Here is a 25,513-nt window from a genome sequence, read left to right as displayed (position 1 = left end):
ACAGAAGATTATTTCACGGGTGTCTGTTTTAGAAAAAAAGTCTGCAAGATGTTAAATTATGGCTGACATTTCTTTAATTTGTAATACTGTCCAACCTATACAATCAGTATGCCCATCCTGTGGAAAAAATATTTGCAAGTGATCGTGGAGTTAGAATTCATATTAGCAGATCCCATCCTGATATACAAAGGAAATTAATAGTAAACAGAAATAGGGATAATAAACCAATAGTGAACACACATTTAAGTTCAAATATGAGCCAAATGGAGTCAATGGGTCCACTGTTAACCAATACAAAACTGAATTGAAATCCTGCACTGAAAAATTCAAACAAGAGCTGGAGGAGGGGGAATTTTTCAAAGCAGTAAGTGATTTCACATCATTCTTAGCAGATTCCATTGATCTTCTGCCAGGTCCAAAACATCCTGCCCAGAAATATGTAGAGGCTAGGAGACAAAAGAAAAATTCTGGTATTAGTAAAAGTTATGCCAAGTCGACTAATCCTGAGAGATCGACTCAGAGGGAGAGGGAAAAGAGACGAGGTAAATATCAATACAAATTGATACAATATCAATATTACAATCAACGAAGGAAAGCAGTGAGGTCTGTCTTGGGACATAACAATAAATCTTGTAATATTGACCCTAAAACTGTTTCTGACCACTTTTCAAATATATTCTCCTTTCCCAACAATAATGTCCGACCTGATTATCCGACATATGCTTCAGAAATGGAAAAGATTATGAATGAAGAAACATTTGATCCACTAGTAACTCCGAATGAAGTTGCTTCAGTCATTAGTGGTATGGCAGTTGATACCTCCCCTGGACCGGACCATGTTCTCGTACGAGCAATTAAAGATACTCTAGCACATGAAGTCATAAGCCTAATTGCAACACGAATGCTCCAGTCAGGAATAGTTCCCCCTAGCCTCCAAAAAGTAAAGACAGTTTTGGTTCCCAAGACAGGGGATAGTCAAGAGATATCTAACTGGCGTCCAATAACAATCACTTCTGTACTTCATAGGGTAATTGATCGCATTTTGGACGAGAGATTGCGAAATTTCATATCATTTAATGACTATCAAACTGGTTTTTCTAAAACACCAGGGACGCTAATAAATACTTCAATTCTCCGATCAGTTCTTCATGCTGCTAAAACAAAAAAGACTGACGTAACAATTGTCTTTCTGGACATCACGAAAGCTTTTGATAGTGTTGGCCATGACCACATAAGAGCTACTTTGGAAAGTTCTCCTGCCCCAAAACAACTTACCCAACTTGTGATAGCTCTACAGGAGGGAAACACAACACGAATTGAATTAGGTCACACAAAAACTAAACCAATTGTTCTAAAGAAAGGAGTCATGCAAGGATCTCCTCTGTCGCCAGCTTTATATAGTTTAGCAACAGATATTTTAAATGAGTTATGTGAGCAGACAATAACATCAACTTTTGGATTTGAACTTGTACAAGGACTGCCTCCTTTAACTGTTCTCGGCTTTGCCGACGATACCGTAATTATTGATAAAGACGAAGTTTCCGCTATTGAACTGACAAGAATGGCTTATCAAAGATTTACAGACATTGGGCTAAAATTAAATCCTAATAAATCCGTAACTATAAATATCTCCAAAGGTAAGCTTGTCGGACACAATCTCAGTATATATCCTGATTTTGAAATTAAATCTATTAGTACAGACAACTCTATTCGCTATCTGGGAGTAAACTTCTCTGACAATAGTTTTCAATCCCCAGTCAACATTGAAAGATCTAAATAATAAACTTGAAACTCTTACCTCGTCACCTTTTCTTCATGCAGACCAGAAATATTGTGTTCTAAATACCTCCATCTGTCCTTCCTTAATATATCAATTTCAAACCATCCCTTCTGAACTTATACCAAAAAAGTTCTTGGATGACGCCGACAAATTAATAAAAAGTGCACTGAAAGAGGTACTGAATCTGCCTACAGACATTCCTGATGCAATGATTTATAGTCCCAGGAAGTACAAAGGACTAGGAATTTTTCGAACAAAATGGGAAGCACTACTACAACAAATTAATGCCCTTTGATGTTTACACAAATCTCAAAACCCATACATCATACAAACACGTCAGGTTCATGAGGAGAGCGTTAGATGTGCCCAATCTCTGAACATTGTTCCAGAAGATGCCTTATTTCATAAGAATGAACATTTCTTAAATGTGACAAAGATTCGTAACCTTCTGAGGAACAGAGAATTTGATATTTGGTGTCGTCATCCACAGAAAGGGAAAGGCGTAGTTTTATTTAAACAATATCCTGGTGCCAACAAATGGATTTGTAAACACGAAGGACTCTCCAACAGCGAATGGTGCGATGGCATTAAAATGGTTGGAAATGTTGCTCCAGTACATGCTGTGCCAGGAAGATCTCAGGACAACCGTTGTAGGCATTGCCACGACGAGGTTGAAACTCTTGCACACGTCCTGGGATCCTGTCCGCACGGCAAAGCTCTGCGAAATGCTAGACACCACCAAGTATGATCAATTATAGCCACTGCCCTTAAAGATGCCGATTACAACACCTTTGAAGAAGTACATGGTCTCTCAGTCACTGCAGTACACGGCACATAGATATAATAGCTTTCAAGGAATCTACAAGATCTGGATACATAATTGATCCCACTGTGCGTTTCGAAACGGATGAGGAACAGCCAGCAGAAGTGGATAATGAAAAAAATAATATCTTCAATCCTACCATTCCCTATTACCTCAAAAAATACCAGCTAAAAGAGCTTGAAGTAATCGGACTTCTGGTTGGAGCACTCTCTTCATGAAAGATGTGTTTAAGAGGCTTGGAATACCTACATCTATTATTCCGATTGTAACCTTAGCTGCATTGAAAGGATCAATTGCTCTCCTGGAGAATCACCTATATCCGAAATCAAACTAAGTTCAGTAGCATTCTTTACTTTTTTGTAACACTTACTTTTCTAAAAATAGGTATATTTCCACTAATCTAAAAAAAAATTATTTGCAGCTATGTACTTGTAAGAACTTCATTGTTAAAACAAAATTAATGGTTTTTCATGAACTTGTAAAAATTTTCTATGGTTAAGTACTCTTTGTCCCTTGTGGCAGCTCACGAATGGTGAGAAGATATAACATTTTTTTTATATTAAGGAACATGTTTGTTCTTCGATAACAGAAAATATCGTAAACAGACCTGTAGAGAATCAATACTGCCTACTTCAGTTTGCTTGTCAGGCTTAACCTCAAATGGCTTCTTAATGCTGGCTACCAACATTATACTCCCAAACACATTGCAACTAGACTAAACCATGCATGACCATCCACAACTTAACTCTATACGCAATCAGCTGACTAATGAACTATAATATTAATGTGCGTATTTTGTAAGTTATGTAGAATGTTTATGAAACAAGTCAATCAAATAATAAAGTTATTTTTATAAGTTTAGTAATGGTACATAATATTATTGTTTATACAATAGGCATCAGTATTTCCTAGTAAATTTTACCAGGATACTGTATGCCACACACAGTACAATGCGCAATAGGCTTACACCTTATGGATTTATGGACACCATCTAAATCTTGCATCATTTTCAGTACTACTACCAGAGGAAAGACAGCGCAGCGCAACTAGTAACTGATGCAGAGTTCCAATAGCATGTTTTCGAAAATAAAAAGGAAATCGTTTACCTTTTCAAATCTTTAAATTCAAACCCTAAAACACATATTTTTGCTCTCTCTCTCTCTCTCTCTCTCTCTCTCTCTCTCTCTCTCTCTCCATGTAGTATTCTAGTTTCAATTTTTCGAAACAAGGTTAGGACTGTCTACTTCGAAAGCCTGAATCTTTTAAAACTCACGTTCATTTCTATTTCAAAGTGGTGCACTCTATTATTCGAAAAATTCTTGGCTGCTGTGGTCATTCAGTAATATTGATCACTTTATCATCACTCATAAGCTCTCAGAAAACATGCCATGTCTATGTGTATAATGGAAGCCACTATCTTCCACTGTTCAGTCTTGAACTGCAGTTTAAACAGCTATCGATCAAGTTAACTCAATATTAACTGGAAATCAAGGTTTATAATACGAAGCAGAATGAAAAACTTGAGTTTAAACTGAACATAAGGTTTAAACGGCATTTATAATATCGGGGCTTAAGGTATTTCATAAATATAGAATTAAAAAGTGTTGGTTGTTAGAGTGCCTTTTGAAAATGAATCCTATTCAAAATATCCAGGAAAAGGAGAACTATGGTAATCCTGTAAAAGAAAAAAACAGCATACGTATTAAATATATGCATTCTTAATTTTTTCTGTTTTATAGCTAACTAGTATTGATAATAGAGTTAGTTATATTAGGAATGATGTTCTTAACCTTCACTCAGCATGTAATCTGCTCTTCAGCGTTATAGTAGTGGGATATTTTAATTAATATTTTCTTGTTAAAGTGCTGCAGAATAAGCTCGACGGTTTTTTTTTTATATTAAATTTTAAGATTTCTTAAACTACAAAACTTACAGTAGAGGTGGCATGACCTGTCGTGTGACCTCATAATGTGCCATGGCTATATTCTCAGTAGGTATGGAGGAGAAAGATAACATTTTGGTCTGAACTGAGCTTCTGTATCAGCAGATTCATGTAATATTACTGATCCTGAAAACAAATTCTCTTTCTGACCACAGATGCTCCCCTCTCTCGCAGCTCACATGCCAGGTCTTGCCTCCTGATATGTACATTTGCGATTTATTAATTTTTATCATTATCTTTCTTTTTAAATTGAAGGCAGAAATTAATTCAACTTCGTGTATACATTGAATGGTTCAATATAATTCTTACCATCTTTAAGTTCAGTTCATATTATTTTTCCCATATGTGTAACAGCATTATATAATGAATATGAAAGTGCAGGGAACATTTTTGTTTAGTGTATATTGCAGTTCCAGAATCATTGCTGGCATGTGCACGTGCTACTGATCTATTGGTTGTTAATCACAGTTCATTGTTATACATTTATTATTTCTTCTGTAAATGCAGTTATGTTGAATAGAATGGAGTTTTATAACAAGTAAATGGGATCTCAGGCCAGTATCTGCTTCATTAAATTAAATGCCTTAGAAGCAGCATTTTTTTAAATAAATTTTTTAATTTGAGACACATTGTGTACTATCAGCATCAGAAATGTAATTTTTATTTCTCTTACATTGTCTTGCAGTGATCAGAAATTCTACCAAAACATGGAATTTTATTTTACTGATATTAATGTAGTAGACAAGAATTGTTCTCAACTTGCCAATATTTTTTTTAATGTTTCTGTCAAAAACTCATAAATTGTATAAGTACAGAGCCAAGAGGACGTGACCTACATCCGTAGTTGATTGCTTAGGAAAAGACTGTGGTTTGATTCTTACCAGATTCGATTGATGTATTATGTTTATTACCAATTTCATTTGATTTATCTATTCCTGAATTAGAATGATATTATTGAATAATGCAGAAATTACTTTAAAACATCCAGAGAACTATTGTTACTATTTGAAAGCGTTAACATTTTTTTAGGACGGAATATTATTTGGGGTTGATATAAAACAGCAGTTGTCAACACTTACTACAATGGGTATTGGGTAAGCAGTGTATTGGAACATGTAGCACCATACTGGAGGAGAGGGAGTAAGCTGCTTCAGTTCAGACATCACCAACTTATGTTTTTGTGTGCCGGTGAGTTGCTGCGACGAGCTCAGTGCTATGTTCTGTGCAGAATAGTCACGCTATGGTTAAGGTTACTCCTTGTCACAAGGTTCTGAATGTAGTAAGGAAATTTAATCTTCATCGCATCATTGAAACAAAAGTGGAGTTTGAAGTACGATTTCGAGATGTGGCTAAATTGGAAAAAGAGTGTCAAGTGTTTGCAACACTATTTTCTGTAGATTATCACGATGCTCAAAATGAACTACAGTCAGAAATAATTGATTTACAAATGATACTGAATTAAGGGAGCAGTTCCTAAGCAGATGTAGTGTGTCTGTTGTAGGTTTAGAGAGGAGTCTCTCTTCCTTTTCTTATATATGGTATTTTCAGATAATAGAACCGCACTTCTTATAGAAAATCTAGAGATAATGCTCTCTTTCTATTCTAAGCAAGAAAACACTGAATAGAATTTAATTAAATTCGTGTCAACAGGTTTTATTGTTGAATGTTGATCGAGGATGAAGTTTTATTAATTTGTTTGTTGGTTTTATTTTAATTAATCTTTAATTTGCTAAACTGTTTTCAATTTTTTTAAATTAAAAAAAAAAAGAAGTATTTCAACGTGTTTAAAAATACTTCGAATGTATTAAATAGGTCTAAGTGTATTTGTAATCGGTCTGTAATTTCAGTTATATGTGCCAAAAATTAAATTTATTCATTACTAAAAACTTCATATACTGGCAAATGAAACGTTAACCATACTTGGCATTTTTCACCACTTTTATTCTCATATGAACACATTTTTTTACACCAGTATTTCAATTTTTATTCACCAATTAATTAGTTCCTCTTCATAACATTTTCTCACTGTATATGACATTTACTGAACAAATGTTTGGCAGCACTTTCATTTCCCTAGCTGTCTCTGTGCAATGTGAGCCATGAAAATGTTAAAATAATAAAAATAGAAAAATCGAAAAAATGTATTTAAAAAAATAAGTAAAATACAGTAGAATCTCTCGTAACCAGCATTACCAAAATAATGGCAATTTTGGCTGGGTCAAAAAGAAAATGTTTAAATCTACCACATTGCCACAGTCTGGGCTGTCAGTTTTGCCATATTACGAACTTTCATTTTCAGTGAATATTCGAACCTAAAATTAGTGTATTATTTGTGTTGTGTGATATGTTTTAATAAGCAAAATCCACACAGTTTTTATGTTTATTCGGTTATGAGGAAGTGATAGAGAAATAAGTTTCACATGGCTGCAGTTTCAACATTTGGCATCATGAAATACGAACTTTTTTTTTTTTTTTTTTTTATACCACTATTTATTCAATTATCAGGCAAAATATCGTATCTGGAACTATCTGTTCCCTTTGGTGCCGGATAAGAGGGATTCTACTGTGTTTTAGTTTCTTGTTCATGCATTTATTCCGAATATTTCTAAGTAAAAAAATAATTTAAATATTCATAGATTTGTGTCAAGGAAATGCATATTGGCTGCACAATTTTTGATCCAACATTTTGGAAGTGAATTAAATAATCCGTGGTGCTACAGCCCATGAAGGGCCCAGACCTACCAACTGGCTGCTGGCCTCACGTCCACATGCCGAAGCAGAGGTGGACGATCATCCAACCACAATGGAGGTATCGTGTGATTAGCATGATGATCCCCCAAGCTGTTATAGCTGGTTTTCGCAACCGGATTTCGATATCTATCGTAGCTCCCAAAGTGCATCATGATGCTGGGTGTGCACTGGTCCCATACACTGAGCAAAATTTCATGAGAAAATTTATTCCCCCATGAGGACTCGAACCAGCATGCATTCCATAACGCGAGTCCTAGGCAGGATGCCACAGCGTGGGACTTGGAGGTGAATTACTATTGCTTAAAGCACTTCTTTGAAATTAGAACTGCAGAATAGAGCAGAAGGAACGTATTGCAAGTGTGCTGAATTTCGCTTCTCCAGGTCTAAAAGATACTGAAAAAATTTTTAATTTCATTTAATTTATATACATTGGGAAGGTGTACTTCATCATTAAATTCAGGATGTAATATTTTAACCACCCACTGGCATAGCTCAATTGACTGAGGGACTTGTACTCGGACGTGGGTTCGATTCCCACTTGGGCTGATTATCTGGTTGGGTTTTTTCTGAGGTTTTTCACAACCGTAAGCAAATGTCAAGTAATTATGGTGAATCCTCTGTCTTATCTCGCCAAATATCTTGCGATCAATCCCTCAGTGCTAAATAACCGAGTTGATGCAGCATTGTTAAATAACCATCTAAAAATATATTTGACTGATGAAGTATTCTGGTAATATAAGGATATCAAGATAAAATTTTTTTTCCCAGTGGTGGGTGTTCGACAGTTATGATCCAGATACTGGAGCTGAAGGTTGATTGTATCTTGCTGTCTTATGCATTGGATATGGATCTATGTTGTATGAAGGATAATAATAGTAATAATAAGTACAGGGGTCTTGTAACAGGAAACTGGAGCATCGCTTAAAAACCTGACAAATCTGTCACTATCACAATTGTACTTTTTACTCTCTATGTTGTGGAAACTTGATGTTCTAAAGATAGAAGAAACATTTATTTACTTATGACATTATAACTGCATGATGTGAGTAGAGTTCTTGCATTAAAATATTCATTTATCAATGTTCAGGCTGTGTACCGTAAAGTGGGGTGACTTTGAACATAATTTAGCGCCTTTCTAAATTAAATGCTGTACCCAATTGCGAAAAAACTGAACTAATTTATTGACAACTTAAACAGTTTTTTCGCAATTGGGTACAGCATTTAATTTGGAAAGGCGCTAAATTACTGTTCAAAGTCACCTCAGTGTTCAAAGTCTTTACGGTATCTAATGTGTTATATTATATAGCAAATATTTAAGTATTCTGCCAGTTGCACATGTTCTGTTGCCAGGTGGAACACCATTGGTTCTTGATTCCACAACACCATCTACCAACCTGAACAGTGTGTCATCAGGAACAGGAATGATACAGATTTCTCCTGCAGCCTCACCTGAAAAGAACTCTCTTACAAGTTTGAGTCCATCCAAACTGAACAGATTACCTTTGGTTGTTCCAATGTCTCGCCAACATACAAGACAACATTCCATTTCTGCTGTGTATGATAATACGATTGGAAGCCAAGAACAAATAGCAGAAAAAGCAAAACAGGTAAGAGTCATGTTTAATACCTGTATTACTTGTGTATGTGTGTACGTATCATATGGCTGGCTCGAACTCCAGTCCATTTAGGTTCCTTGCATCCCAGGAAAATTTACAAATGTCCTCGAGGCCCTGTGCCCAGGATCCAATTTTCTACATTGGAGTAGGTATCTTCATCCATCCTCGTGTTAGGCTGTTCACTAATGTGCAGACTTTTGATTGTAATAGGATATTCATTCGAGGTGTGGTGTGAGGCAGTCATGTCCAGTATTTAGTCGAATATATATGACTGATTTGTCTGGTTTATCCTTATACGTCTCCGATCATTTTACCGGTGTTTTTCTAGGTTTTTTTTTTTTCCTGTGTTTGTTTGTCATTATGAATTTTATTTGAGCTGTTTTTTTAGAACAGATTTGGGTCCAGACTAGATAACAATAATTGTATTGTGTGATGTTGGGTGGTGTCTTGCTTTGCCAGTTGGTCTGCCATTTCATTTCCTGCCACTTTTATGTGGGATGTAATCCTGCTTGTTGAGTTTAAGTGTATTATTCATGTGGAGTATTTCTTATTATTATTCGGGACAAATAGGAATACTGCTGATGTCCGAGAGTGCCACTATCATGTTTATATGCGTGTTATGGCGGGAATGGTGAGTGGAGGGGAAGGGAGAGAGCATGTACACAACCTGCAAAGATGCAGTACCTACCCAAGACATGTATGAATAACTCGGAGCGTGAACATACATAGAAGATATAATCGTAACAGACAAGAGGGCCCCTAGGAAGGTAGTACAGTCCCTCAATCGGATCTCCGGGTGGGGAGATGCCAAAAATCGTACTAAAGTACTTATTTGGAACACCAAAAGTCACACCATCCAGTCAATCAGAACCAAATTTAATATTGAAAAGAACGATATAATGAGACAAAGAGGCAAATATAATACCAATACGATTGAAGTATGGTGTCAGTCCAATGCAGAAGCAAAATCCATTCTCTGTAATATCAAAAATGAGGCTAAAAAGAATAAATTCCATGTCTCAATGGGTAGTACATTTAAAGACCGAGAATTAAAACGAAAAGGCAACATTAACGAAAAAGATATAGACACTCTAAAAATTTTACAATGGAACTCTAGATCTTTAAGAAACAAAATGGATTTATTAAAGCAAGAAGTTCAGGACAAAAATCCTTCTGTAATATGCACACAAAAATCTTTTCAGATTGCTGATATTTTAAAATTTTACAAATTTGCTGACTACAACATTTTTAATGTTTCGTGAAGATAGAGGGGGTGGAGGTGTTGTTACCATAATCCACAACTCCATTCATGTAATTGAATCTAAACAACAATCTAAAGGCCAAATTGAATTAGGACAAAATTATTACTTCAAAATAATATTTCATTTTCACTTGTCAATGTATGTATACTTCCAGGCCTAAACCTAGTAATGGATGATATAGAACAATTATTGATCCCATCTGATCACAAGTTTATCATTGTTGGTGACTTTAACAGTAAACATCACATATGGAATAATGAACCTTCAACTCAATATGGAAACATAATCTACAAATGGTTACTGAATAATGACATTTTACTTAATGACAACAAAACAGCAACATATCAATGTGCAAGTTCAGGATCTACAAGTACAAGTGCTCTAGATCTCTCTTTCTGCTCATCAAACATATATGATAATTTCACAAACTGGAGTGTTGGTGATGATCTGTCAAGTGATCATCTTCCTGTTTGTATTACATTTTCATTCTCTACAAATAACTCGCCAGATAACATGCTACCTAAAACAAAATGGAAAATAAAGTCCGCAAACTGGTGTAAGTTCAATAATGAAACTACAAGATTTAACAATTTTAATATGAAACAGCATTGTCTCAAAAAACTATTGATTCCAGAACTTCAGAAATTACTGATATCATCATAATTTGCAGCAAAACAGTCTACTCCCACTATCAAACAACAATCTTGTAGACCTATGAACATCTGGTGGAATAATGATTTAACTTACAAGAGAAAACAACACCAATCTGCTCGGCGACAATGAATGAAAACAAGGACAGTTGATGACAAAATAAAATATAATAAAGCAAGGGCAAATCTCAGAAGAAGTATTCTTGAAGCCAAAAGAACAAGCTGGCAGCGATTTGTTGGATCTTTAAACCCAAATATTCCGCCTACAACTGTATGGAAAAGATTTAAAGCCATAGAAGGCAAGAGTTACGAACACATCATTCACCTTAAAGATAGCAATCACACAATAATAACAGAAAATGCTAAAAAGGCAGAACTCTTAAATTCATACTATGCCCAAAGACTGACTAATAATTCATCAAGGCCTAAATATATGAATAAAGAAGAACAATATGTTACAAGTAATTTTCAACTCACTTTTCGTCATAATGATATAACAGACAATGCTTTTACCACTGAAGAAATAAACTTGGCAATATCAGAGCTACACAATTCTGCTACAGGAGAGGATGAAATCATAACAGCATGTTATTAAAATCCTCTAATAAAATTAGGCAAGAAATTCTCCATCTCTTCAATAATATTTGGAAAACAGGCTTTTATCCTAAAACGTGGAAAAATGCAATTGCAATTCCTATTCTCAAACCAGGTAAAGACAAATTGGACCCTAAATCATATAGACCGATATCTTTAACATCCTTCATTTCTATATTACTGGAACACATTATTCACAGAAGATTAATCTGGAGACTTGAAACTTTCAATCTTTAAAGCCCATATCAGTTTGGCTTTAGACCATTATGTGGCACAACTGAAGCTCTATTATATTTTGCTCAAGAAATTTATAATGGTTTCACAGAAAAGAAGACCACATTAGCTGTAATGATAGACTTTGAAGCCGCTTTTGATAATACTCCACACAGATCCATTTTATTACAATCTATGAAACTTTGTATCAAAGGCAAAATGCTAAGATTTCTACATTCGTTTCTTAATGAATGAACAATTCAAACCTCAGTAAATAATCATTTATCTTTATCCAAAAAAATTACAGGTGGTATACCTCAAGGTTCTGTTTTAAGCCCAAATTTATTTAATATAATGTTACATGACTTACCTGATGTTGTTCCACCTGAGGTAAAAATAAGTATTTATGCAGATAATGTTACAGTATGGGCTACGAATGAAGATCCAAACGAATCAGAGTTACACAAACAGCTGTAAATAATATCAGTAATTGGGCATCCAAATGGAATCTATCTCATCAAAAACTGAATATACTGTCTTCACAAGAAGATATAGCTTAAAAAACTGTAAACCTCACATTTATTTGAATAATTAAGAAATTCAGTACAGTCCAACTCCTAAGATCCTAGGATTAATTTTTGATGAAAAACTTTTATGGAAAACACATTTAACCAATGTTGCTTCGCAGTGTCTACCATGACTAAATCTCTTGAAAGATCATAGCTAATAGGAAATGGGGATCAGATATCACGACAATGCACCTGTTTTATAATGCTTATATACGATCAAAATTGACTATGGATGTGAAATATGGGGAGGAGCATCAGCAACTCATCTACAAAAAATTTCTGTTCTTCAAACCTCAGCCTTAAGATTATGCCTAGGAGTACCAAAAACCACATCAAATTGAAATAATTGAATGTAATATTTAACCAATTAGACACTATATATTACAAAAGGATCTAAAAATACATTTAAAATTGCAAGTCTCATCCAGATCTCTGATGTTCTTCAAACTCTCAGTTGATATCCTGTGTAATTTCTATAAAATAAAAAAAGAAGAAATACCAGTCTATATCACAGACACACTTATTGCTAAAACTCCAGTTGTGAACGAAATTCCTCCATGGAAATGGGTGATTCCAGAACGTAGCATACAAATTCCAGAAAATCATTCCAAAAATGATCCTCACATTCTTAGATGCCATGGAACTACTCTGTAGCACATATAAGGATCATCTTCATCAATCATTCTTTTTTTCTGTTATAAATGCAATTCCCCCTGGATTTCTTCCCATTTTTCTTTGTTTCAAAATATTTTTGCTACAGCATATAAAATCTTTTATTACTAACTTGTCATTTCTCAGCCATGTTTCTGCTACCTCTGGAATATCATGTTCACCTAATAATCTATATAATTCTTTATTTCTGATTTTGTTCAGGTTCCCTTCTATATTTATAAAGCCACATTTAAGTATTTCATTGCCCAGGTTAACATCCTATTTTCTCATACCTCTGTGTTTCCATCTCCAATCACACACCAGTTACGCAGATTGTAACTCTTCTGTTCCCTTCCTGATGCTAATGTCAGGAAACTGCCTTTCGGGAATGAAACAGTCATTTCGTTAGACCTGTTCCGGGACCCTTAGATCTCAGATGTTCTTCGAACTGTCAGATAATATCCTGTGTAATTTCTATAAAATAAACAAAGAAGAAATACCAATCTATATCACAGACACACTCATTGCTAAAACTCCAGTTGTGAACGAAATTCCTCCATGGAAATGGGTGATTCCAGAACATAGCATACAAATTCCAGGAAATCATTCCAAAAATGATCCTCCACACATTCTTAGATGCCATGGAACTACTCTGCAGCACATATAAGGATCACCTTCAAATTTATACAGATGGATCTCTAAATCCTAATAATGGGACATCAGGAGCAGGGTATTATATTCCAAAATATCAAGAAAGTTACTTTATACCATGTTCATCCTCTTTCAGTCTTGACACTGAATTGCTAGCTATTGTTGCTGCTCTTCAGTGTGTTACTCAAATTTCTAAAAAGTTTCTGTAAAATTTCTGAAAAATCTATTTGCATACTTACCGACTCCAAGGGAGCTATATTTAATATAATTAAATATGTACCAAACCTATATGCACATAGAGTTATTCCAATTCAGAAACAACTAAGTAAACTAAAAAAAAAAAAAAAACAAAAGTAAATAACATTTCAATGGATACCTAGTCATTGTGGTATACCTAGAAACGAGAAAGTCGATAATATTGCAAAACAGGCAACATATTTGCAACCAAGACCTCTTCAAGTGATATCTCTATCCATTGCTTTTGCTTCAATAAAGTCTCATTTTATAAATGTATGGATCAACAATTGGCTTTCTTCTGACAAAGGAAAAATTTTACAGTCTGTACAAAAGAAACCAAATGACCTGGAAATGTACAAAAACTTGTCCAGATTTGTTCAAAGATTTTTAACTAGAGTCAGAACAGGTCACATTCTCACACATTTGTACCTACACTGATTTCACCTTTCTGATAATCCTACGTGTCTGTGATGTAATAATCATGATGAAGATCTGGAAGACATTCTTTTTTACTGTCCATCCATAAACCACAAAAGAAGTAACTTAAAATCATCAGTACCAGTTGCAGAAGACACAGCCCTGCAGTATATATTGACTACACCCCAACTCTGGCTACTAGCAACAGGCATCTATAATGAACACGATCAAAATACCCCTATTTCTCATGGGGGGGAAAAAACTGAACAGACTACAATGGACTATAGTGGACTTTATGTTGTCAGCAAACAACTGGATACATTAAGAAGATTGATTGATTCCGGAACCCTTTGCCGCCCTCAGATCGACTTCTCCTGACCTCCTTTCTTATCCTTGTTCGATCATCGCTCGCTGCAGTCATCTGTTCCTTAATTGCTGACTCGGGAGCGCTGTGTTTCCATGCTTTGAATTGCTGACTCTTTTGTCTTGGCTGGTTTATCACTTCACGCATCATGTTGGCTGACGTTACTGTCTCAGCTGGTGCCTCTGTCGACCACATTTCCACATTTTTTCTTCAGTAAACTTTCGTTAATTGCTCCAGCCTCCTCTGTTGATCCAATACTGCTCCTTCTTGATACAGTCATTTCACGTCCTCTCGAGCACCTCGAACTTCTGTCTGTGATACCTCCCTCAGCTTGTGGTGGTGCTGCTCCTTCTCCCTCCTCTTCTCTGGATCTTCTGACTTCTTCCTCACTTGGTCTTCTTTCTTCACTTCTATTACTTCTCTCTGGATTTGTGTTCTCAAGATTTTCAGCTTTTCGTAAGTAGTCTCTTATGTCATTTCCACTTCAAGGACCAGTCATTCTCCAATTATTTGTTTTGGATTGCCTGTGTGATTCCGTTAAGTTTTTTTTTATGTTCATTCCTTTCCACACTTCTTGATTTTCTGTTTCTCGAAAAACTTCTTCTTCTGCTTACATGCTGTGGGGAGGTTGATCTAATTCTGTTAGTCACAACTTTCCTATATCCATTCTCGTTGGCGTTGCTCACTACATCTTCTGTATTGTGATTTTTTTTAAGAATTTCAAGTCCAAAATGGTGCTGTCAATTTTGAATTGCTTTTAAACCCCTACTGTGAGCTTATTTTAGAAATGGCACCAATTGCTTTCTTTTATCTCTGATTTCCTTTGTAGATGAAAACTGTGAACACCATGAGTTTACCTAAATTTTGACCTGAAAAGTGTATTACTTTCTGACGTCTGTTATTGTTAAAACTCTATTTGGAAATGGTATAATCGATTTTGTTTATACTATTAACAAGTCTGTATATAGGCCTACTATTTTTATGCTTCCTTAAATTCGATAAAAATTGTATGTATCCAAAGTAGGCCAACATACCTGTGGGTAATATATCCATCAAAGTAATACAATATAACACCTGAATACCTTTCACAACATATCCATACTTCACACGCTAAATCACGTGTGGTGCATCCTAATCTGTAAGCCCACTTCGAGGCCACTCCACGCAACTGTATCCTATTGCAGTCTTAATTTCCTTGAAGGTTGCTGCCATATAGATGTTTATCCTAATTATAAACATACAAATGGTCGATTTTGTGAAGGTCAGCAAATTGAGTTTTTTCCTGCTAGATTAAGTATCTTACCCACTGTGCACTGATGACCCAACACATTTTTTGGGAACAAAAGCCTAGAATTTCTTTTACTAGAAGAGAATTTCTTTTCTTAGTCCGCATATCGATCATTACACTAATGCGCCTTCGCATTCTGAAGTTGAAACTTGAATAGAAACGTAACAAACCACAAAGTTCTGGTGCTTTCACATTGAAGTCAGTATATTCCCTGAAGGCCTGAATGTTATTCTGCTTGTCGAGATGCAAATGTTCATATAAGTTTGAGATTCATGTATTACTAGACCTACAGTTATATTATAGGTTTGTATTTACAAGTATAATCTTTCAACAGTCTCTCTCTCTCTCTCTCTTTTTTTTTTTACCCATCTTCCATTTTGTATTTCTAATCTTAGATTGTCAATGTAAGTAGGATGTTTGTATAGGATTAATAAGCTTCTGCTTGAAGTTTTCTGCCTTTTCTGCCAGGCTTCTGTAAAATTGACTAGGGTTTATTTCAACTATCTTTATCCTCCTGTATAGCTCACTAAGTTTGAAAGCTTTCTGTTTTGAAGCAAAGAATGCCTCCTCAACATACGATCCTGGCAAATGTACCATAGACTCAAAGACCTTAACAGTACAGTACACTTTTTAAGCTCCTAGAATAGTTAGACCTTTCATAATAAGGTCGTGACAGACTACTGCATATACTTACTTACTGGCTTTTAAGGAACCCGGAGGTTCATTGCCGCCCTCACATAAGCCCGCCATTGGTCCCTATCCTGAGCAAGATTAATCCATTCTCTATCATCATATCCCACCTCCCTCAAATCCATTTTAATATTATCCTTCCATCTACGTCTCGGCCTTCCCAAAGGTATTTTTCCCTTCGGCCTCCCAACTAATACTATATGCATTTCTGGATTTGCCCATCTCAAACGTCTGGATTTAATGTTCCTAATTATGTCAGGTGAAGAATACAAGGCGTGCAGTTCTATGGTGTGTAACTTTCTCCATTCTCCTCTAACTTCATCCCTCTTAGCCCCAAATATTTTCCTAAGCACCTTATTCACAAATACCCTTAACCTATGTTCCTCTCTGAAAGTGAGAGTCCAAGTTTCATATAGAACAACCGGTAATATAACTGTTTTATAAATTGTAACTTTCAGATTTCTTGACAGCAAACTGGATGTTAAAAGCTTCTCAACCGAATAATAACAGGAATTTCCCATATTTATTCTATGTTTAAATTCCTCCCAAGTATCATTTATATTTGTTAGTGTTGCTCCCAGGTATTTGCATTTTTCCTCCTCTTCAAAAGATTAACAGACTAGTGCATATTCTGAACAAAATGAATAGGTATCGTAACTTTGGCTAAACTTGCATATTTATATCTTTATTTAGAGTCTGTTTTCTTTTATTATTAGAGCTTTCAGTCTTGAGACCCCATGTCATCTGATTAGTAGGCATATTAGAAATACCACGATGGTCTGCAAGCTTAAAATTAACAGATCACAATTATTCTTGAGGTGCCAGACCATGGTTTTTGATAAAACAAGTGTTAAGCAGTGGACATGAGATGCCAGCCGTTACTTTTATATCAGATATCAAAATCAATTATTTTGAGACATCTTACATCCTCCATTCCAAAGTATATTAAAGACTAGTTGAACATAATTAATATTTTCGAGTCTACATTTTTTTTTGCTGGTACTCTTTAACAGCGAGTTTATATTTTAGACGGTACGGCATATCGGCCCAACTACAGCACTGCAATTATTCCTTGAAATTTCTTAAAAACAGGAACATTAAAATGAGGTCGTACTGTATCTTCATTTTTTCTGTCATTGTGCCCTCTATAATCCACAATAAATGTTTTTACTAGCACTGAGTAACTACACTCCACATCAATTCCAAATGATCCTCTCTAATGACAAATGTTATACAGATTTAGTAACTATGAAATTTCTTAAGATTTCGTATTGACATGTGAATACTCGGGTAACCATTTTGACAATAGTTCCACATTTACACAGAATTTGAAGTGTGGTTATAAAGAATTTTTTTTTTCTCATTTTAGAAGTACACCATTTTCATTTTTTCGTTTTATGAGAAACATGTTAGTTACATTGAGTAACTTACAGTTCAATCATATAATGTTCCTCTTCCTTGAGATTTGTGAGCAATAACGACATTAAGAAAATCCAAGAGTAACTGTGAACGTACAGTACTGAATACAATATGGAATTTGTTCATGTATTACAAACATACAAACTCACCATTGTATACTTTTTCCATGTGGTGTCGTATTATACATTATTGTGTTATTACTTGAGAACTGAAAGGTCACATTCATTTTATGATGACAAAAATTACTGAAGATTCTTAAAAATAAGAGTCAGTCTGTTAACATGAGGCATTTGTCTGAAAGTGGTTGTGTATCTCTATTATATGCAATTAAATACATTGGCTACTATGTAATATTCTTACATAGGCTGTGTTGAATTTCAACCTTAATTTAATGGTCATTATGTTAGCATCCATGCCCTTTGTCAACCAGGAGAGTCTGGGGAAAATTACTAGGTTGTGAGCAATTTGAAAAAATAAGTAGGGGGGGGGAGAGAGAGAGAGAGATATCTGTATGGCATTTGTGAGGTGCTGTTTGTAAGCTTGCTGATGTAAAAATAATATTGTTTTATTTTGTGCATTTAACTTGATTTGTCAGAACATATTAACACGAAAACTTTCCCATTTAATGTAAGATTTATCTTTTTGTTATTGTGAAAATCTGTAGTCTTTAGCTATGAGATAAAAATAATACCTTTTACTTAAATGTCACATTTTCAGATATATTTACATTTCTTTTTATTTGAACTGTTCTTTCTCTATTTCATATTCTTTCACACATTTTGCTGAAATTCGTTTTATTTTCCTGAAAAGAAAAAAGAAACACACACACATGCACAGGGTTAGTTAAAAGTCCCACACCACCTAAATAACTTTTGAAGCATGTGGTTCAGTGACATGCAACTTGGTGTGTGGGGATAACCATATACTAAGAACTCAATATTGGCATCACCTAGTTTTTCTACTTCCGGTTTAACTGGAAGTAACTTCAACTCTCTTATTTTAAATGGAACACCCAATATCTTTTTCTATTTTTGAATAATGCTCATTAAGAGCTTTTTAAAAAGTACCCACACTTGATACTTCTGTACGAATTCAGTGTTGGTAAGTCAAGAAAACAGAGAAGTGTATCAAATATTAAAAGAATAAAATACTCCTTCCTAAACAAAAACAAAACAAACTAGCTGGCCATCTAAATTCTGTGTTGAAACAGGTAGCTCTCAGCTGTTTGACAATGTGCCAGTCAATCATAGAAACCATTTAAGGAATGATTTAACTAGGCTTTAGGAATATCTTGCACCACTTCTATTATTCGATGCTCCAGATTTTCTAAGTTATTGAGTCTTTCTCGATATACTACTGACTTCAAATGGCCCTACAAAAAGAAGTCCAAAGGCGACAAATCTGGGGATCTAGCTGGCCACTCTATGTGACCTCTCCTACCAATCCATCGTTGTGGTGAAACCTGGTCTAAATGCTCACGAACATTCTGTCCATTTTACTTCCAAAGAATTAAATATAGCTATACAAAATTTAAAAACCAAGAAATCTTCTGGCCCCGACAACATTAATTCCGAATTTTTTAAACATCTGGGGGAAAAAGCCAAGTCTGTACTTTTATCCATTTTCAATTTATCATGGAACACCTCAATTCCTGCAGCTTGGAAAAAAGCAATCATTGTACCAATTCACAAAAAAGGGAAACCTGCTCATGATGTTAATAGTTATCGACCAATAGCACTATTAAGCATGATAGCAAAAACCATGGAGTCCATGATCTCCAACAGATTAACTTGGTATTTAGAATCCCAAAATCTTTTATCACCAAGACAAGCCGGCTTTCGACAACTACACTCTACCAATGAACAAGTCATACGCCTCGGCCAAGAAATAAAAGACAGTTTTAACAAGAAAGAAGATACCTTGGCAATATTTATTGACTTTCAGCTAGCATATGACTCTGTTTGGAGAAATAAATTATTACTAAAACTCCAGAAATTAGGTATCTCCAGCAATATGTTCAGATGGATATCAGAATTCCTTAGTCAACGATTCATTGCCACTAAATTCAATAACTCACTTTCTAGTTACAAACATATCGAGGTCTACCTCAGGGTGCTGTCCTCAGCACAACTTTATTCAATATTTATATAAATGACTTACCCTCCCTATTAGAGGAATCAAACATGAAAACAGCACTATTTGCAGATGATATAGTTTTGTGGACTTGCGGATCTTACAGACATAGAGACAAAATTCAAAATTCTGCTCTTAAAGCTCTAAATCAACTAGATGAATGGAATACATCAAATTTGATGACACTCAATTTAAGCAAAAGTAACTACCAAATATTTTCACTCGGTAAAAAAGAAAGAGAATTCAATATCCAATACAATGGCCAACACCTTCCTAGGACATATGAATCCAAATATCTTGGAGTTATTTTCGATAGTAAGTTAACATGGAGCAACCATTTGAAATATATTTCTGAAAAAGCTCGTAAAAGATTCTCCCTTTTAAAAAGACTAGCAGGAAAGAAATGGGGATGGTCTAGGAATACTTTGAACACTACATACAAAATGTTTATACAGCCAGTGCTGACATACTGCAGAGAAATTTTAATTACTTCACCTTTCATAAACGAAATAGAATATGTTCAAAACCAAGCTCTCAGACTCATTACTGGTGGAATCAAAACAAACTCCAATAGATTCTATGAGATTCCTCACTAATATTAACAGCATCAAAATGACAATAGAAGAAAAAGCACTGATTCAATATGAAAAACTTATTACATTACTAGGAAACAATTGGCATTCATACAATCCTCTTTGTAGATTGAAAACTCAAAAAAGTTTCATATCCATGGTTCAAGAATTACAACAGAAAATCAATATCCCGAATTTAAAAGAAAACCTACAAATTAAACCAAACCCTTTAACTCTATTAAATATAGAGTATAATCTAAATTTAACAGAAGAAATACTAAAATCAGAAGTAAACACTGAAATACTAAAACAATTGTCTTTAGAGACAATTAATATTAGGTACCCTCCATAAAACTGGCTTCATTTATACACTGACGGATCCTTGATCTCCAGAGAACAAGGTGCCGGTGCAGGTGTTATGTGCTGTTTCTTCTCACTTTATAGATCTCTTGGATATGGAACAACAAGTTTTGATGGAGAAATCATTGCAATAAGTGAAAGTCTCAGGAATCTTCTATGCCACATCAATAAATTTAAAAATGCAGTTATATTGTCAGACTCCAAAGCAGCTATTCTATCAATAGTCTCTAAACACACACCTTCATCTCAAACAGCAGAAATAACTAAAATGCTCTCTCAATTAATATCACTCAATAAAAGAATTGTATTCCAATGGATACCATCCCATTGTGGAATCCTGGGAAACGAGAATGCGGATGCTTTAGCAAAGAAGGGCAGCACTGCTACTTACAGACCTGTTACTAAAGCTACGTATTACTCTGTGAAAAGATTTATTAAATCTACATACTTAGACTTCAACGAACAAAATTTGATAACACAATCCCAAGGGAAAAAATGGAACTGTCTGCATCAAAATCCACAGTTAATTCCCGATTTACCACGAAAATCGTCTGTAGCTGCATTTAGATTGGCAACAGGCCATGATTGTTTGGCCAAGCACCTGCATGGAATTGGAATATATCAGTCCCCTAACTGCCAGTGTGCAACTCAAACCAAGAAATGGATTCGGAACACCTCAAAATCTGTGCTTCAGTGGCTGGCCATGATAATATGTTTGAAAAATATTGGAGTGCAAGAGGTCAAATGTCTTTATTGTCGTACGCCTGGCATTAGAAAACAACAACAACAACATTCTGTCCATAGTGAGCTGGAGCTCCATCTTGTTGGAAATAGATATCTCTGGGTAGATGATGGTTGACTGGATTTGGAAAGAAGTTTGCGATGGCTGGTACTACTTGATTTTGGAGCAAATCGAAGTACCTATTAGAATTTAGCATTTCTGTAAAGAAGAAAGGGCCAATAATATGGTCACCAATAATACCAGCCCAAACATTAAGTTTCTGTGGATACTGCATGTGGTTCTCCTCCATCCATTGTGGATTTACGTCTGACCAGTATTGGCAATTGTGTCTGTTGACAAATCCATTCAGGTAGAATGTGGCTTCATCTGCGAATATAATTTGTCTAAGAAAAGCTGGATTGTTGTTAATGCACTCCATCATTAATTCACAAAACTGCGTTCTTCTGTCAGGATTGTCCTCTGAAAGTTCCTGCATAAGTTGAATTTTAAAAAGGTTGTTGCTTGGTACTTTTAAGGATTATCATCACGGAACTTTGGCTTATATTAAATTCTAGTAGTAGATACTTTTGGATTTTTTGCACATGTAGGAGAACCTCCAATGAAGTATTATCATCAGTTGCACTTTTCGGGCAACCTGATCTTGTTAAGTCCTTTACGCTTCCAGTTTCAGTGAATTTCCTTATGATCCATGTCACTGTTGTATGTGGAATTGGATTGCAATCTGGATGCATTCCAATAAATACAGTCGCTGCCTCTCGATGAGATTGTTATGTCTCCATAGTCAATAATCAATAAAATTTGAATTCTTTCCCTTTCGCTCAACATCAGACAGAATTATTTAACACACTAGAATGTCAGATTCAATTCCTTAAATGAGATGTCTGTATCAATAAACATGTGTCTATAGATATAAACAATGGACAATCAAATTACTGTAAACAAAAGAAGTGTTTTACTTGTATTCCATGGGACAGTCAAATTAATCACAGCAAACAAAAGAAGCATTTTACCCTAGTCCTGGATATAAACAAAGAACAGTCAAATCACAGTAAACAAATGAAAAATTTTACTTGTATTATTCATTAGACCTACACTTTTCTGGTTTTTTTATTTAGTAACACTGAACCGGAGGTAGAAAACTCGATATTACCATTATTGAGTTCTTAGTATATGGTTATTCCCACATGCCAAGTGTCATATCACTGAACCACATGCTTCAAAAGTTATTCAGGTAGTGTGGGACTTTTAACTAATCCTATATACATAGTGTTCTGCCCAGAGCAGGTCTTTTACTGGAAACTCAGCATTCTCCAATCTTTCCTATTTTCTGCCTTCCTCTTAGTCTCTGCATGTGATCCATATTCTTAATGTCTATCATCTGATATCTTCTTCTGCCCCGAATTCTTCTCCCATTCACCATTCCTTCCAGTGCACCCTTCAGTAGGCAGTGTCTTCTCAGCGAGTGACCCAACCAATTCCTTTTTTCTCTACATGATCAGCTTCAACGTTATTCTTTATTCACCCACTCTCTCCAACACAGTTTCATTTCTTATTCTGTCTGTCCATTTCACATGCTCCATTCTTCTTCTTTCTCACATTTCAAAATCTTCTATTCGTTTCTCTTCATTTCGTTGTAATGTCCATGTTTCTGCCCCATTCAATGCCACACTCCACATCAAGCACTTCACTAGTCTCTTCCTTAGTTCTTTTTCCATTGAAAGCTTCCTTTGCCATTGCTATCCTCATTTTGACTTCCTGGCAGCAGCTCATGTTACTACTTGTATACTCCAATATTTAAAGCGGTTCACTTGCTCTACTGCCCCATTTGGTATTTACATGTTTATCTTCTTTGCATTTATCTTCATCCCATACTGCTCACAGCTGTCATTTAGCTCCAGTAGCTCCCTTAGTATAGTCTTTTCTTCTGCAAGCAACGCCATATCATCAACAAATCTTATGCACCTTATTATTCTTCCTCCTACTATCACCCCTCCCATGTCATGAAAACAGTTCTTCACTAAATCCTCCAAGTAGATGTTGAACAGGGTGGGTGATAAAGGGGATCCTTATCATACTCCTCTCCCTATTTCACTTCCTTCAGACATTTATTCTCCTAAACTGAATTTGACTTATTTCGTATAAAGATTACTGAACAGCCTCCTCTCTTTCCAATCCATACCTATTTTCTTTAGGATCTCCATCAGTTTGTTCCAATCCACTTCGTCAAATGCCTTTTCTAGATACACAAGTACTATGTACACATCTGAATAGAGGTGATTTTTCGAAGCATATTTTGTGTGGTTGGTGGTATTAATGCTAATACTATACTTCAGGAAGCATATGTGATGCAGAGGATATCTGAACTGCAAAGGGACGGTTTGTGGTCAGAGAAGAGACTTCCAAAAGTCCAAGAACCTCCACGGGTGAAGGCACATTGGGACTACCTCATTGAAGAAATGATATGGTTGGCTGCAGATTTTGCCCAGGAAAGAAAATGGAAGAAGGCTGCTGCAAAGAAGGTTGGTTAATTAGCTTCAGTACACACTTCTTTGTATAACATGTTTTCATTTCGATTTTTAAAATGTTATTCTGTCTTAAAAAAGCATGAATTGATTTTTCTCTGCAGTGTTTATTTCCAATTAAAAGTTACTGGTTTGCTAATTATTATACTTACAACATCTTTGTGTCAACAGATTGTTTTGGAAACTCAAAAATATATATTTTTTTAAACTTTGCTCACTCTTTATTCTTCAAGATCATATTATAATGCTTCTTCATTTCTGGGACACAATATAACATTGTTCTTTCTGTATTTTGGTTCCCTTTTGGTAGTTTCTGTTATTCCTTTAACTTGTCTCTGAGTAATTTCATTCAGTGAGGGTGATTGTCCTCATTTGTAACATTTAGTATTAATCTTGTATAATGTTTATTTATTGTCTGATAAGTATAATATGTTACTAGTCAGCAATGTATACAATGAAAGGGGAAAGGAACTGGCCACTCTACCCCATTATCTCTTGACTTTGTTGCCACATGAGTTGCCTTATTGGTGTCACTTATGATGTTATGAGGTTCAAACCTGTCTTCGTACAGTCAACTAAATAACAATGTTTATTTCTATTTTTATTTCAGTTTATTTTGTTTCCCTTCTTTGTTCTTTTCATTTCTACAGTTCACTCTGAGCAGAATTCAGATTCTTTTTCTTCCCTTATTTCTGGACAACTTAAAAGTTGTTTTGAAGCACTTGTATGCTCCATGGTCAGGAATAAAGACAAGGAAATACTTACATCTTGTGGTTTAATCGAAGCTTAAGGAGACTAGAAATAATTCCCAAGCTTCTTAACTTATTGCAGTACTGTTGAGAATTGGAAGATCACATTCATTTTATGATGACATGGAATTCCTGAAGATTCTTAAAAATAAGAGTCGGTCTGTTGACATGAGGCATTTGTCTGAAAATGGATATGTGTTTTTATTATATGCAGTTGATATGTTGTGAAGTGGATGTCATAATCGTGAATACATTATGGTGTCCACATGTCTGTGTTGGTCACACCATAACTATAATTTACATTACAATTCAATTATATTAATAATTATACTTTAGCTATAGCATTATTTTAGGCATTATGTTACTAACAACATAAATTAATTACAGAGTGTCCACCCATATGGGAAACTGGGATATGTTAAATGACGGGAAAATTGGGAAACATCAGGGAAATTTGACAGTACCAGAAAAAGAAATACTTGATACTTCGCAGTGTAACATTTTCCCACAACCTGCTA

General features: G+C 35.1%; 1 protein-coding gene across 5 annotated transcripts in view; it reads left to right on the top strand.

Annotated features, from left to right (window-relative positions):
* Window positions 1-25,513, top strand: part of dom (domino helicase) — a 689,640-nt gene that overhangs the window by 91,394 nt on the left and 572,733 nt on the right. For all 5 annotated transcript variants that reach the window (XM_069845730.1, XM_069845733.1, XM_069845731.1 and 2 more), the window contains 2 exons: window positions 8,647-8,903; window positions 24,058-24,243. In XM_069845730.1, coding sequence (XP_069701831.1) covers window positions 8,647-8,903; window positions 24,058-24,243 — 443 coding nt within the window. The remainder of the gene's footprint in view (window positions 1-8,646; window positions 8,904-24,057; window positions 24,244-25,513) is intronic.

This window comes from Periplaneta americana, chromosome 14 (assembly GCF_040183065.1).
Source record: "Periplaneta americana isolate PAMFEO1 chromosome 14, P.americana_PAMFEO1_priV1, whole genome shotgun sequence".
NCBI lineage: Eukaryota > Metazoa > Arthropoda > Insecta > Blattodea > Blattidae > Periplaneta > Periplaneta americana.
The sequence above is the reverse complement of the archived record's forward strand: the minus strand, read 5'-3'. Positions and strand labels throughout refer to the sequence as shown.